The 15612-nt window shown below is 38.9% G+C and overlaps 1 protein-coding gene across 3 annotated transcripts in view; it reads left to right on the top strand.

Moving 5' to 3' along the window:
* The window catches only part of top2b (DNA topoisomerase II beta), a 178050-nt gene that overhangs the window by 60509 nt on the left and 101929 nt on the right, over positions 1–15612 (top strand). For all 3 annotated transcript variants that reach the window (XM_088404453.1, XM_088404452.1, XM_088404451.1), the window contains exons 8-11: positions 12321–12494; positions 14105–14206; positions 14995–15132; positions 15214–15352. In XM_088404453.1, coding sequence (XP_088260579.1) covers positions 12321–12494; positions 14105–14206; positions 14995–15132; positions 15214–15352 — 553 coding nt within the window. The remainder of the gene's footprint in view (positions 1–12320; positions 12495–14104; positions 14207–14994; positions 15133–15213; positions 15353–15612) is intronic.

Raw genomic sequence — 15612 nt, 5'->3', positions numbered from 1 at the left:
TATTCCATGTCTTAATGATATTCTGACCAATTTTCATTTGTTTTACTCAAACAGACTGAGCACAATACATGAGAGTGTAAAAAATGACATTTTAATCAACCACTAGGCGGCGCTAGTAGGTATTTAAAAAAACTTTTTTTAAAGGTGTTAAAGACATAAGTTTCCATGTGTCTATGAAGTTTTAGATTTTTTTAAGCTAGTACATCAAAGTTATTAAGGTTTTTGTCACTCTTGGCGAAGGAAAAATTGAACACATAATTTGAAGCCACGCCCCTATCATATATGTCAGCGGATCTGCACCAAATTTTGCCCAATTGTGCCCCTATGTGTGAATATGGACCACAGCAAATTTGAAGGCGATTGAGTAAAGCGTTTGGGAGAAACAAGGAGCAGTTTGGGACCTGCAAACGTGCAAAAATGGGCCAAAAATGCACATTCAAAAATTCATAACTCTTTTTCTGTACATCTGAGCACATGGCTCGCGCTGACTTTTTTGTAGGTCTCTAGGTCCTACATATGCCTAAAAATTTTCATAGCTCTAGGTCAAACGGGCCGGGACCAGGTGCACTTTTTCGACCTTAGGTGGCGCTGCAGAGCCATTTTTTTTGCATTGTTTTGGGAAACACAAAAATATCCAATTTTTCACCGGGCCCGACAAATGTGCAAATTTTGGTGACTTTTCGTGCATGTTTAGGCCCTCAAAAATGGAAAAGCGCTGCACAGTAAATAATAATAATAATAATAATAATAATAATAATAACTAGAGCTGCAAGCAGCTATAAAGGGCCCTCGCAGACCTGTGCACGTTGAGGTATGAACAGGTCGGGGTATGAACAAGGACTATGAACGATGAAAAAGTAGTTGTAGATGACTTCAGTGCAGGACTATTACCAAATATGTAAAATTTAGACAAGGTGGGACAATGTGTGTGGAGTTACTGCAGCTTTTATTGTTCCAATTTTGTGACTTTCAATGCCATATAGGCCACACCCACTGTCGAAACATTGTACTGATTTGTGGGGGGCATAAGGCATGGCCACTGGCTTTTCAGAAAACATTTAAGGGATATCACTTCAAGGGGCTCAGCAGAGTACATAAAAACATTAAGGATTTGCTATATATTTTGCTGCCACTAGGTGGCGCTCGTACTATGATAAAAAATAGGCTTGTAGGTGTGTTTCACATTGGACTCCCATCCCATATATGAAGTTTTGCAAACATCAGCTCATCTAGGTCCAATTACAGCAACTTTTACCGTTCTGGAGAGACATCAGACTTTGAGTTTGCATAGAGGCCACGCCCTTTAATGAAATGTCATAAAAGTTGAGAACCTTCATTCTCCACTGTGTCATAGCTTTTCTGACCATTTTTTAGTTCATGTAGTCAAACAGACATTGCACAGTACATGAGAGTGTAAAAAATTAGATTTTTGTCCGCCACTAGGTGGCGCTGTAAATGATTTGGATGTTTATCACATAGCTGTATTTGGGCATGACTTTTAAACTCCCTGCAAGTGTTTAACTTGATTTGAAGCTGAAACAGCTGAGTTATTAAGGTTTTTGTCACTCTTGGCGAAGGAAATATTCAAAACAATTTGAAGCTCCGCCCACATCTTACAAGTCATGGGATCTTCACAATTTTTGGGAGATTTGTGCCGCTATATCTGCTAATAGTCCATGCCAACGTAGAAGTTAATCGGGTGAACCGTTTAAGAGAAAAAGGCACTAGATTTAGACCGGCAAATGTCTAAGAATGGGGCAAAAAAAAAAAATCATAAAAATTATTCTGTACATCTTAGCACATCACTCCTATTGATTTTTTTGTAGGTCTTACAATCCTACATATGCCTAAAAACTTTTATAGTGTTAGGTCAAACCAAACAGGAATGACTCCAATCTTTCGACTAATGACATTTTTTGCAGCCACTAAGTGGTGCTAGCTTTAAACTGGAATATATGTTTGTCGATGTCTTCAGGAATAGATTTTCATCCAATGTGTGAAATTGTGAGAAGATCAGATCATCTGGGTCAAATTACAGCAGCTTTTACTGGTCCGTTAAATTTTCGGAATGAAAATGGACGTAAAGGCCACGCCCATTATCGAAATTTTGTAAAATTTGGTGGAGGTCAGCAGGGCTGTCTAGAGGCTTGTCACACTTAATTTCAGCGATATTACTTCAAAGGGCTCAGCTAAACACGTAAAAATGTTTCAAAAATGCTATGTTTTTGGCTGCCTCTAGGTGGCGCTCGCACTATAGCAAAAAATACGTTGATAGGTGTATTCCGCATTGGAAACCCATCAAATATGTAATGTTTAGAAAAGATAAGACCATCTGGGACCAAACACAGCAACTTTGTTCGTTTTGGCGAGACATCAGACTGACATTTTTGTTTGCCACTAGATGGCCTCACAAGCAATTGAAATTTTGTTTAAACACTTGTGTTAAGGGCTTGAGTCTTCATGTGTCTGTGAAGTTTCAGATTTTTCTAAGCTTGTAAAGCTGAGTTATAAAGGTTTGTTTCACATGTGGCAAAGTAATCATCAAAGGCATAATATAAAGCCACGCCTCCAATATGGCGTTATATTTGTGCCACAATTACGCACGCGCGGAAAAAAAAATTGAGCGGAGAAAATCAAACTGAGCGAGCGAAAACAGATTTTGAGAGCAAGAAAAAAACTATTGAGCGCGTAATGATAAGAGTTTGAGCGCGCGCCGATGGAGTTTGAACACAGAAAAAGAAATTGCTCGCTCAAAATTCCTCTTTGCTCGCTCGGGATAGCCCTCTCTCGCTCAACATCTCGCTCTCGCTCGCGATACTCCTCTCTCCCTCGCTCAACATCGCGTTTGCTCAACATCGAGCTCTCGCTCGCTCGAGTCGTCCTCTGCGCTCGCTCAGTTCTGTTCACGCGTTACGTTTGTGCCACAAAACCAGCCAATCAGAGCTTGTAAAAGCACTTTGATTGACACAGCTTAGTATCCAATGAGATTGCTTGTACGCTATCCGTTGACGCACTCTCGTTTGCCCTGTGTTCACCCGAAAAGGGCAAACGAGTGTGCGTCAACACGGACTTGGGCTGGAGAATTACTTTTAATATTATTATTATTACTGTATTGTATCATTTGACAGAAATACCTTGTTAGTTTTTGTACTTTAATAATATAAGCCCACCCCTCCCGCCTACGTCGATGTGACGCACTCTCGTTTGCTCGTTCCGGGTGAACACAACAAGCAATCTCATTGGATACAAAGCTGTCAATCAATGTGCTTTTACAAGCTCTGATTGGCTGGTTTTGTGGCACAAACGTAACGCGTGAACAGAACTGAGCGAGCGCAGAGGACGACTCGAGCGAGCGAGAGCTCGATGTTGAGCAAACGCGATGTTGAGCGAGGGAGGGAGGAGTATCGCGAGCGAGAGCGAGATGTTGAGCGGGAGAATGCTATTGCGAGCGAGCAAAAAGGAATTTCGAGCGAGCAATTTCTTTTTCTGTGTTCAAACTCCATCGGCGCGCGCTCAAACTCTTATCATTACGCGCTCAATAGTTTTTTTCTTGCTCTCAAAATCTGTTTTCGCTCGCTCAGTTTGATTTTCTCCGCTCAATTTTTTTTTCCGCGCGTGCGTAATTGTGGCACAAATATAACGCCATACTCCAACATATTTGTTGGCGGATCGTCACAAAAATTTGAACAATTGTGCCTCACAGTCAGATAAAACATCACAGCAAATTTGAAGTCGATCGGGTCAAGCGTTGGGGAGAAAAAAGGAGCAGTTCGGGACCTGCAAATGAGCAAAAACGGGCCAAAAGTGCACATTCAAAAATTCATAACTCTCTTTCTGTACATCTGAGCATATGGCTCGCGCTGACTTTTTTGTAGGGCTCGAGGTCCTACATAAGGCTACAAATTTTTGTAGCTTTAGGTCAAGTGGGCCGGGAGTGAGAGGCTATTTTCCACTCATAAGGCCATTTTGGGGCCAATTACAGCCACTTTTTTCGTTTTGGCGAGTCATCTGACTTTGAGGTGGCGTGCAGACTACGCCCATTATCGAAAAGTCGTAAAATTGTAAAACCTTAATATTCCATGTCTTAATGATATTCTGACCAGTTTTCACTTGTTTTACTATAATAGACTGAGCACAATACATGAAAGTGTAAAAAATGACATTTTAATCAACCACTAGGCGGCGCTTGTAGGTATTTAAAAAACCTTTTTGTAAAGGTGTTAAAGACATAAGTGTCCATGTGTCTATGAAGTTTTAGATTTTTTTAAGCTAGTACATCAAAGTTATTAAGGTTTATGTCACTCTTGGCGAAGGAAAAATTGAACACATAATTTGAAGCCACGCCCCTATCATATATGTCAGCGGATCTGCACCAAATTTTGCCCAGTTGTGCCCCTATGTGTGAATATTGACCACAGCAAATTTGAAGGCGATTGAGTAAAGCGTTTAGGAGAAACAAAGAGCAGTTTGGGACCTGCAAACGTGCAAAAATGGGCCAAAAATGCACGTTCAAAAAATCATAACTCTTTTTCTGTACATCTGAGCACATGGCTCGCGCTGACTTTTTTGTAGGTCTCTAGGTCCTACATATGCCTAAAAATTTTCGTAGCTCTAGGTCAAACGGGCCGGGACCAGGTGCACTTTTTCAACCTTAGGTGGCGCTGCAGAGCCATTTTTTTTGCATTGTTTTGGGAAACACAAAATTATCCAATTTTTCACCGGGCCCGACAAATGTGCAAATTTTGGTGACTTTTCGTGCATGTTTAGGCCCTCAAAATTGGAAAAGCGCTGCACAGTAAATAATAATAATAATAACTAGAGCTGCAAGCAGCTATAAAGGGCCCTCGCAGACCTGTGCACGTTGGGATATGAACAGGTCGGGGTATGAACAAGGACTATAAATGATGAAAAAGTAGTTGTAGATGACTTTAGTGCAGGACTCTTACCAAATATGTAAAATTTAGACAAGGTGGGACAATGTGTGTGGAGTTATTGCAGCTGTTATTGTTCCAATTTTGTGACTTTCAATGCCATATAGGCCACACCCACTGTCGAACATCGTACTGATTTGTGGAGGGCATAAGTTATGGCCACTGGCTTTTCAGAAAACATTTAAGGGATATCACTTCAAGGGGCTCAGCAGAGTACATAAAAACATTAAGGATTTGCTAATTTTTTTTGCTGCCACTAGGTGGCGCTCGTACTATGATAAAAAATAGGCTTGTAGGTGTGTTTCACATTGGACTCCCATCCCATATACGAAATTTTAAAAATATCAGATCGTCTAGGTCCAATTACAGCAACTTTTACCGTTTTCGCGAGACATCGGATTTTGAGTTGGCATAGAGGCCACGCCCTTTAATGAAAAGTCATAAAAGTGGAGAACCTTAATGTTCCAATGTTTCATAGCTTTTCTGACCATTTTTGAGTTCATTTAGTCAAACAGGCATTTCACAGTACATAAAAGTATAAAAAAATGAGATTTTTGTCCGCCACTGGGTGGTGCTGTAAATGATTTGAAAGTTTATCACATAGCTGTATAATTGCATGACTTTCAAAGTCCCAGGAAAGTTTCAGATAGTTTGAAGCTGTCATAGCTGAGTTATTAAGATTTTTGTCACTCTTGGCGAAGGAAGTATTAAACATAATTTGAAGCTCCGCCCCCATCTTTTGTGTCAAGAGATCTTCACGATATTTGGCCTATGTGTGCCCCTCCGTTGGATAATGATTCATGCCAAAGTTGAAGGTAATGGGGTGAAACATTTAAGAGAAAAAGAAACTAGTTTGAGACCAGCTAATGTCTAAGAATGGGAAAAACCTGCACATTAAAAAAATTCATAACAATATTTCTGTACATCCTAGCACATCACTTCTATTGACTTTTTTGTAGGTCTTACAGTCCTTCATTTGCCTACAAAGTTTCATAGCTGTAGGTCAAACCAAACAGGATTGACTGTAATCTTTCAAATAATGACATTTTTTGCAGCCACTAGGTGGCGCTAGCTTTAAACTGGAATATATTTTTGTCGATATGTTCAGGAGAATATTTTCATCCAATGTGTGACATTGTGAGAAGATCAGATCATCTGGGTCAAATTACAGCAACTTTTACTGGACAGATAAAGCTTCGGAATGAAAATGGTCATAGAGGCCACGCCCATTATCGAAACTTCGTAAAATTTGGTGGAGGTCATCAAGGCTGTCTAGAAACTTTGCAGACTTAATTTCAGCGATATTACTTCAAAGGGCTCAGCTAAACACATAAAAACGTTTAAAAAATGCTATATTTTTGGCTGCCACTAGGTGGCACTCGCACTATAACAAAAAATACATTGATAGGTGTATTCCGCATTGGAAACTCATTAAATATATGAAGTTTAGAAAAGATAAGACTATCTGGGACCAAACACAGCAACTTTGTTCGTTTTTGCGAGACATCAGACTGACATTTTTGTTTGCCACTAGATGGCCTTATAAGCAATTGAAGATTTTTTTAAACACTTGTGTTAAGGGCTTAAGTTTCCATGTGTCTGTGAAGTTTCAGATTTTTTCAAGCTTGTAAAGCTGAGTTATAAAGGTTTGTTTCACATGTGGCAAAGTAATCATCAAAGGCATAATATAAAGCCCCGCCCCCAACATATTTGTTGGCGGATTGTCACAAAAATTTGAACAATTGTGCCTCACAGTCAGATAAAACATCACAGCAAATTTGAAGGCGATCGGGTCAAGCGTTTGGGAGAAAAAAGGAGCAGTTCGGGACCTGCAAATGAGCAAAAACGGGCCAAAAGTGCACATTCAAAAATTCATAACTCTCTTTCTGTACATCTGAGCATATGGCTCGCGCTGACTTTTTTGTAGGGCTCGAGGTCCTACATAAGGCTACAAATTTTTGGAGCTCTAGGTCAAACGGGCCGGGAGTGAGAGGCTATTTTCCACTCATAAGGCCATTTTGGGGCCAATTACAGCCACTTTTTTCGTTTTGGCGAGTCATCTGACTTTGAGGTGGCGTGCAGACTACGCCGATTATCGAAATGTCGTAAAATTTTAAAACCTTAATATTCCATGTCTTAATGATATTCTGACCAATTTTCATTTGTTTTACTCAAACAGACTGAGCACAATGCATGAAAGTGTAAAAAATGACATTTTAATCAACCACTAGGCGGCGCTAGTAGGTATTTAAAAATTTTTTTTTTAAAGGTGTTAAAGACATAAGTTTCCATGTGTCTATGAAGTTTTAGATTTTTTTAAGCTAGTACAACAAAGTTATTAAGGTTTATGTCACTCTTGGCGAAGGAAAAATTGAACACATAATTTGAAGCCACGCCCCTATCATATATGTCAGCGGATCTGCACCAAATTTTGCCCAGTTGTGCCCCTATGTGTGAATATGGACCACAGCAAATTTGAAGGTGATTGAGTAAAGCGTTTAGGAGAAACAAGGAGCAGTTTGGGACCTGCAAACGTGCAAAAATGGGCCAAAAATGCACATTCAAAAATTCATAACTCTTTTTCTGTACATCTGAGCACATGGCTCACGCTGACTTTTTTGTAGGTCTCTAGGTCCTACATATGCCTAAAAATTTTCGTAGCTCTAGGTCAAACGGGCCGGGAGCAGGTGCACTTTTTCAACCTTAGGTGGCGCTGCAGAGCCATTTTTTAAGCATTGTTTTGGGAAACACAAAAATATCCAATTTTTCACCAGGCCCGACAAATGTGCAAATTTTGGTGACTTTTCGTGCATGTTTAGGCCCTCAAAAATGGACAAGCGCTGCACAGTAAATAATAATAATAATAATAATAATAATAAGAATAATAATCTGGAGAAAAACAAGAGGGCTCTCGCAGCGGTAGCTGCTCGGGCCCTAATAATCCGGAGAAAAACAAGAGGGCTCTCGCAGCGGTAGCTGCTCGGGCCCTAATAATAATCTGGAGAAAAACAAGAGGGCTCTCGCAGCGGTAGCTGCTCGGGCCCTAAATATTCTCTTAGTGACTTGTTTTTAGATAAGATTGCCTTTGTATGATGCTGTAATGATTCACTTTATCATTCCATACGTTTGTACAAATGCAGATTTCCCTTGCTTGAGACTAACTGTAGCACAGGAAGAGACATAAAAACAAGATTGTTGGGGGTTGTTTATATGGCAAGCAGACGACTTGTTCGCATTTGCAACCGGGTGTAAACACATGCAAATTGACCCATCTATTGAAATGGCCTGTTGGATGCAAATTACATTACTATTGGAAATTCTCAAGAATTCTGTGGTGTGCAAACCCAAAAGAACAAAAATGCAGTGAAGACTCAATGCTCAACAGGTATTGGAAATGATCTTGAGTGAAGTAAATCACAATGACTCCGATGGAGGAGACATAAACCTTCCACTGTCTTCAGAAAACTTTCTGTTTCATGTTATTTTCTTTTTCATATTTCTTCTCCAACAAGGTGAAAAATGCAAATAAAGAAAAGTGAAGTGTTTTTTATTCTTTCTTTTTTTTAAAAACTTTTTTACTTGTCCACTTAGCACCATGTAAAGAGTTTTGGGCCTTCTTGCAGCCTCCATTTTGTTTCTGGGGTTGGGCTCTTGTGCCGGGTCACCAGGGTACGCACCGCCACTAAATGACTGTTGGTCAGGAAACCTGGGAAACCCACTGATCATTTGAATAATGTCCCAAACCCGCTTCAAAGATATCTTGCAACATCCTTGATTTGATGACATGTCCACCCGCAGTGAGCGAGCAAAAACTGATAGATATGGTTGCTGCAAATTGTGTGGGGGTCATTTGTCACCAACTGCATCACATTGCACAATCCTGGTTGACTGGAATGTGAATGACTGAATGACAAAAACTGACTGCACCCTAATGACGCATATACTGTATACATAATTAGGATTTTTTTGGTCCAATTTTATCAATAGATCTCACCATCAGAGGAAAAACGTGTGTTGCTCTCTCAGAAAGATAAAATTCTGAGCAATGTCAGCCTTTCTGATCTTGAATGAAGTTTTCAAAACACAGGCAGAATGTGACAACCTCTCGACCTCCTGTTTGGAAGCATTTAGAAGAGATAAGTGTGGCATATTAAAAGCTGTCATGTTTTGACAAGATCGGCAATATTTTAGCCTCCTGTTTTCTGTATCTTTTTTCACACATCAAAAACATCTTAAAGCCCGAGTTGGGTCCTAATTTCCCCCGGGGGTAATCTGCTGATGAGTGGGTTACTTGTGAAGAAGCTTTAAAAAAATGAAAACGTAAAATGTTGACTTTTCACCTCTGGTTGATACAAAAAAAAATAAAACATCCAAAAGATTTGTACAGTGGACCCCTGGGGTACGACGGCTTTATGAAATCTGTGACGTTTTTTCAGCTCCCCCCTTTTACCATATTTTTACCACTTTATGACAAAAACAACTGTCATGACCTTAGCGGTTGGCTGTATTTGTGTTGTTTTGTCTCCATTTTCAGGCGTTTTTAGGTAATTGCTTTTATTTTCTGGTCCCATTAAACTGCCTGCACTGCAACGCGTCACTCAGATGCTGGTCTGCGTCATGACTTCCTAAGACACTGGTTTGCTATTGGTCGGCGTCACTGTCAAAATGCCTGCATGCTACGGACTGGATCCCGTCTGAGTGCTTAAAATAACTATTTATTGTGCATTTTCCTGCTTAATTCAAACTTAAATGGGTGCACCGTGGATCCCACGATTGCTCGTGATGTTAAAGAGAAAAGTAAGAAGATTATTTATATGGAAACGAAGCTGGAGATAATCAAGAAATACAAAGAAGGCTAAGCTAGGCTAGGCTACCCTCACTAGGGAATATGACCATAACAAGCTCATCACATAAAGGTAAATAAATCCTTTCTATATTTTTTATTTATGATGTTTTTTAATAGTGTACATGTATATGATAAATACATAGCACTTACTATACTATTTTGATACCATTTTTTAATTATGTATATACAATTTTGATGTTTTTACCTAGGGTTTTACCAGTGGTGGTCCGTGCATTTCACACTTAGGCCTTCAGTGTTTCGGCCCCCTCAGAAGCACACATACTGTACGCATTACTGGACTACACAGGCTATTTTCCAGAACATTTAAACATCAATAAACCAACATCAGCAATTCAAACTTTACCATTATACGTGATACTGCCAGAACTTAAAATAAATGATAATAATTTAAAATTATTTGTCGACAACGTTTTATGAAGTCCACCAAGTGTCATGTGGGTGCGGCATGTTGGCGACGGATGCGGGAAGGAGGATCATAAATGCAGGGAGGCAGGATGGGATGGGCTCAATAACATGATTTATTACTCGCAGGAGCTGGACAAAACACAAAACACTCGAGCTACACTAGAGCTGGAACACACTCATGACAGGTGACACAAATTACACTAATGACAGATGCCAGGGAAAAACAACAAAAGCAAAATAAGTCAAACTCCACAAAATAAAGCCACAACAGGAAAACTCCGACAAAATGTGACACCAAAAGCAGGCAAGCTTTTACAAGATTGTACGCTAAATTACAAACCGCACTTTAATATAAGAACATCATTTTATTTTTTTACCACTAATTGAATGGGAACAGAATAAAATTACGAAAACATATTAAAAATGAAAAAAATAAATCAAATGCTCGACTCACCAAAACGCGTGTCCCAATTCTTTCAAGAAAAAAAAAATTCTTTCTTTCCCCAGAAAGACTTCAATGACTTGCTTGTAGAGTTTCTGCCTTTGATTTCCAATAATAAATCTTTTTGTATTGACATGGACGCCAATGCTACAAATTGCGTCGGTCCAATTTCCGTTTTGTTCTTCTTCAGCCATTGTGGGAAAAAAAAAGGTGGGGAGGGGGGGTCGGCGAGTAGATTTGAATTTTCTGCTAAATGTCCGCGGGTCTGGCTTCAATGTACGCTATGCCTCATTGTTCGCCGTTAGCTTATGGTTGAGCAACATGTGTTTTTGTTTTTATGTTTTTTTTGTCAATAACTTTATTGAGCGTATTTTCCGCACTATTAAGGTGCACCTAAAAGCCTTAATTTTTTTAAAAAGGTAATGGTGCGCCTTATAATTAGATGCGCCTTATATATGGATCAATATTGATATTGGGATTCGTAGATGGGGAATGAACTGATAAAGGTAAGTTTTACCTGTTTCTTTTGTGTGTTTACAGTTGAACAAGGTTGGTCATATTGACATTGAGTAATTATGCTATTGAAAGTTATCATTTGAGTTATTATGTTATTACATTGAGTATTACTATATTGTGATTGAAAAAGTTTGAAAATATGTCATTAATTTAGGGTGCACCTTATAATCCGGTGCGCCTTATACATGGAAAAAGTTTTAAAATGTCATTAATTGAGGGTGCGCCTTATAATCCGGTGCGCCTTATAGTGTGGAAAATACGATACTTCCAACGTTAAACATGGTGAATCAGTATAGCACCGCCTTCGTGCAGTGAGCATCCGGTCACGTCACACTCAACATGAGGGCTCTAGATGGCAAACTTATGGCTCGTTGACTATTACAGCTGTCTATTAAGCATTGGGGCCACTGACATATCCATCTGCGCTTGTGCCGAAGCCTGCGCCGTGTTGATTCGAATGCCCTGGCCTCTGGCGAAGGCAGATTTCACACAGCATAGCAACATAAGTTAGCTGAATTCTACTTAGCTAAAACCTCTAACATAAAACTACAGCACTGCAAGGGGCATAACTAATTGGATATAAAATGACACGAAACGAACAGAATATGGAGAATAATTTTATTTTTAAAATTATTGTTTTTATATATATCTTTTATTATATATAGCAAAAATAAATATAAAATGAAATTGACTTATATTATAGTTATGATAATTATTATAGTTTATAATAGTTATGATAATGACAGAGAAGGCCTTGCTGGCCATGACAGCTCACCACTGGGTTTTACATGCATTCGCGAATTAACATCGGTTTGGATTGCCCGCCATATGGCGAATTCACGTTACAATCCAAAGCACTAAATGGATTAATCTCGTAAACCGGGGGCCCACTGTGTTTTATCTTTGTTTACTGGTCACATTGCATCCATGACAGTGGAGATCTAAACGTTAATGCTAGACATGTCCAATCCCATGATCAATCAAGAGTTGTTCATCCACTTCTCTGTATGTACGGTATACTTATTTTTGGCATCATTATCGGAGAATCATTTTTGTTTGTCCCCTTGTTTTTCTTTTGTATTAGTGACAAAACAATGCCACTATTATACAATTCTAAAATTGTAGTACAAAGCAAATTTTCCCTGTTTTCCCTCTCAAGGTGAATGGCTTCCGCAGCTATGTGGATCTGTATGTGAAAGACAAATTGGATGAGACAGGAGTAGTCTTGAAGGTGGTGCATGAGACTGTGAATGAGCGATGGGAAGTATGCCTCACAATGAGTGAGAAAGGATTCCAACAAATCAGTTTTGTCAACAGCATCGCCACCACCAAGGTGTGTATAGCAATACTGCATAAGCATGGTACCTGACTAAATGTGTGTGTGTGTGTGTGTGTTTCCATCCTCATTTTTCACAGTTAGTGGGGACCAAAACCCCGCCGCAAAAAGTAAAATTCGCAAAGTAGTAGGGCTGCACAATTATTCGAATTTTAATCGCGATCACAATATTGACTCAATATCATTGTGATAATACAGTATGTCATGTAATTGTATCATGCATTTATATTTTACTGTTTCTCAGGAGACAAATTTCTGAAATGACTGATAGCGCATTCACATTGAATGTAGATTTGCCTATATGAGTATATTTAATTTACTGTATCTAATGGTAGACAATTTGTTATATTATTATTGCAGTGAAATGACCCATTTCTGAAATGACCGATACAGAGCGTTTACATTGAATATCTATTGGATATGTAGCAGATATACTGTATCTAATGGTAGACAATTTGTGATATTATTATTGCAGTGTGCTGGGTAAATGACTGGCCATGCAGCTAATTGGTGGGTATGTGAGTGACTTCTCAGATCAAGAAATTACACCTTTGATTTATGACCATGTTGAATGCCACCAGTGGGGAACAAGTTTGCTTGTCATCAAATAATTTACAGTCGTTAAAATTCGCTCTCTCTCTCTTCTTTTTCTCTCAGCTCTCTTTGGCACTCTCTCTCATATATTAATGTATTAGATCAGTGGTTCTCAACATTTTTTTCAGTGCTGTACCCCCTGTGGAATATTTTTCAACCAAGTACCTCTTAACTAGTGCAAAGCACTTTGGTGTATTAAAGAAAACAAAACAAAAAACCCATGTCATTAGTATCTAATTTAGAACTTTTAATATAACTTAACTTAACTTTAGAATTTTTCAAACTTCATCTGTTTTGATCCACAAAAAATCAACATAAAGTGTCTCTTTTGATCATAGAAGAAATCTGTTATCAAAAAGAAATAACTTAATTGTTGATTAATATTTATCCACCAAAAAAAAAAAAAAATATATATCAACAGCAAGAGGTGGTGCGTGACAAGGTGGGTCAAACCATTATTGTATGGGAGAGAATCTGTGTTTTTAAATTAAATTGAATAACCCAGTGATTTATATATATATATATATATATATATATATATATATATATATATATATATATATATATATATATATATATATATATATATATATATATATATATATATATATAATAATAATATAATAATTTTTTTTGTTTGTTTTATTTGAAATCTGAGTACCACTTGGAGTTCCTTCACTAGTACTATTAGATAACTGTCCATATCTGCACCATACCTGCACATTAATAGTTCTTTATTAGATATGTACATGAGGATTGGAATATTAAGATATTGAAATGTTTATTAGTCCCCACCAAACAACACACAATGACACACAACCAAACAATGCACGCATTTGTGTGTTATTTTTGTGTGTGTTTGTCTTTTGTCATACATTTGGTTGAAAGTGTGTGGTCTTCTGTGTGCCCCCCAGTACCACTGAATTGTTGCCCCCTTCATCATTTAAGTTACTTTTCCCTGATTTAGCATGTTCAAGTTTTTTCAATCCATGTTTTTTTTTTTTTTCTTCCAGGGCGGACGGCATGTTGACTATGTGGTGGATCAAATTGTCTCCAAACTTATTGAAGTGGTGAAGAAAAAAAACAAAGCAGGGGTGTCCGTCAAACCTTTTCAGGTGACGTGAAACATGAATTTAACAAAACTGTTTAAACATACTATTTGTTGCTTATATTACATACCCTAATGCAGTGGTCCCCAACCCCCCCATTCCGCGGACAGGTACCGGTCCGTGGATCAACTGGTACCGGGCCACACCCGAAATAATATTTTGGAGATGATTTAGTTTTGGGGGGGGGGAAGCTTGCTGTGCTTTTTACAGTAGATCCGGAAAGAAGAGCATTGCTGAGAGCTTTCACTTTTTTGGGATGTGACAGAGCCAATATTTTCACCAGCACCTTTATTCTTTGGGCAATTCTCGCCTGCCAAAAAATAAAAGTTTCAGTGTCGCAATCAAGTGGCCAAGACCGTGCTAAATATTGTGCTGACAATGCTGCGCTATCGTTAGCTTAGCACAGTAACTACGGTTCAACAACTGTTAAGTGAAGCAAAGGCTGCACATACCAGTTATCCCAAGTTCTCGCTTCCGCCTTTCTACAAGCCAGGTGAGTGCTCTTGCTTGGCTCTGTTTTGCGCGGGATCATGATCATGATTCATACCTGCCCCCTGCGTGAGCCGTTGAACGTTCCCGAAGTTGATTGGCTGTCGCGACACAAAACGCGAAAAAAGTTAACAAATTTTAACTTCGCTCAAAAGACAAAATTTGACTTGATCTGGCCGCTGTTGATATTACTATCCCCCCCCCCGGTGCGCATTGTAAATGTAAGGCGGTGACCGGTCCGTGGTGATCAAAGGGTTGGGGAGCACTGTCCTAATGGATATTATTTAATATAATCAATACTGCAGGTGAAGAACCATATTTGGGTTTTTGTGAACGCACTAATTGAGAATCCAAGCTTTGATTCCCAAACAAAAGAAAACATGACTCTTCAGACGAAAAGCTTCGGTTCCAAATGCCTTCTGTCTGACAAGTTTATCAAGGCTGTAAGTATAGTTATGACTGGCTTTCAGTTTCTTACATGCAAAGAATCATACGTAAGTTTTATTTTCTTTTTGTCATCACAGGCCACCAATTGTGGGATTGTTGAGAGTATACTCAACTGGGTGAAGTTCAAAGCTCAGATACAGCTGAATAAAAAGTGCTCATCTGTGAAACACAGCAAGATTAAAGGCATTCCCAAGCTGGACGATGCCAATGATGCTGGTGTGTCTTAAATGCAGATTTGTTTAATGTGTGAAACTGACTCTTTGACATTGCTTTATAAATTGTATAGTCAAAAAAAAAGGTCCTCAAATTTCCTTGTTGGATCGCTATTCATTAATAAAAAAGAAAAAAAAGTCCAAAATGTTCCTTGCTGCGACGCTGGTCATTAAAGAAAAAAAGTCCACGGTTTTCCTTGCTGGAAGGATGCTGGTCACTGGGGCCCCTTCTGAAACCAGGCCTCGGAAGTGGGGCTTATTACA

The sequence above is a fragment of the Hippichthys cyanospilos genome, chromosome 21, assembly GCF_059441005.1.
Source record: "Hippichthys cyanospilos isolate Australia breed blue-spotted pipefish chromosome 21, RoL_Hcya_1.0, whole genome shotgun sequence".
Classification (NCBI taxonomy): Eukaryota; Metazoa; Chordata; class Actinopteri; order Syngnathiformes; family Syngnathidae; genus Hippichthys; species Hippichthys cyanospilos.
The sequence above is the reverse complement of the archived record's forward strand: the minus strand, read 5'-3'. Positions and strand labels throughout refer to the sequence as shown.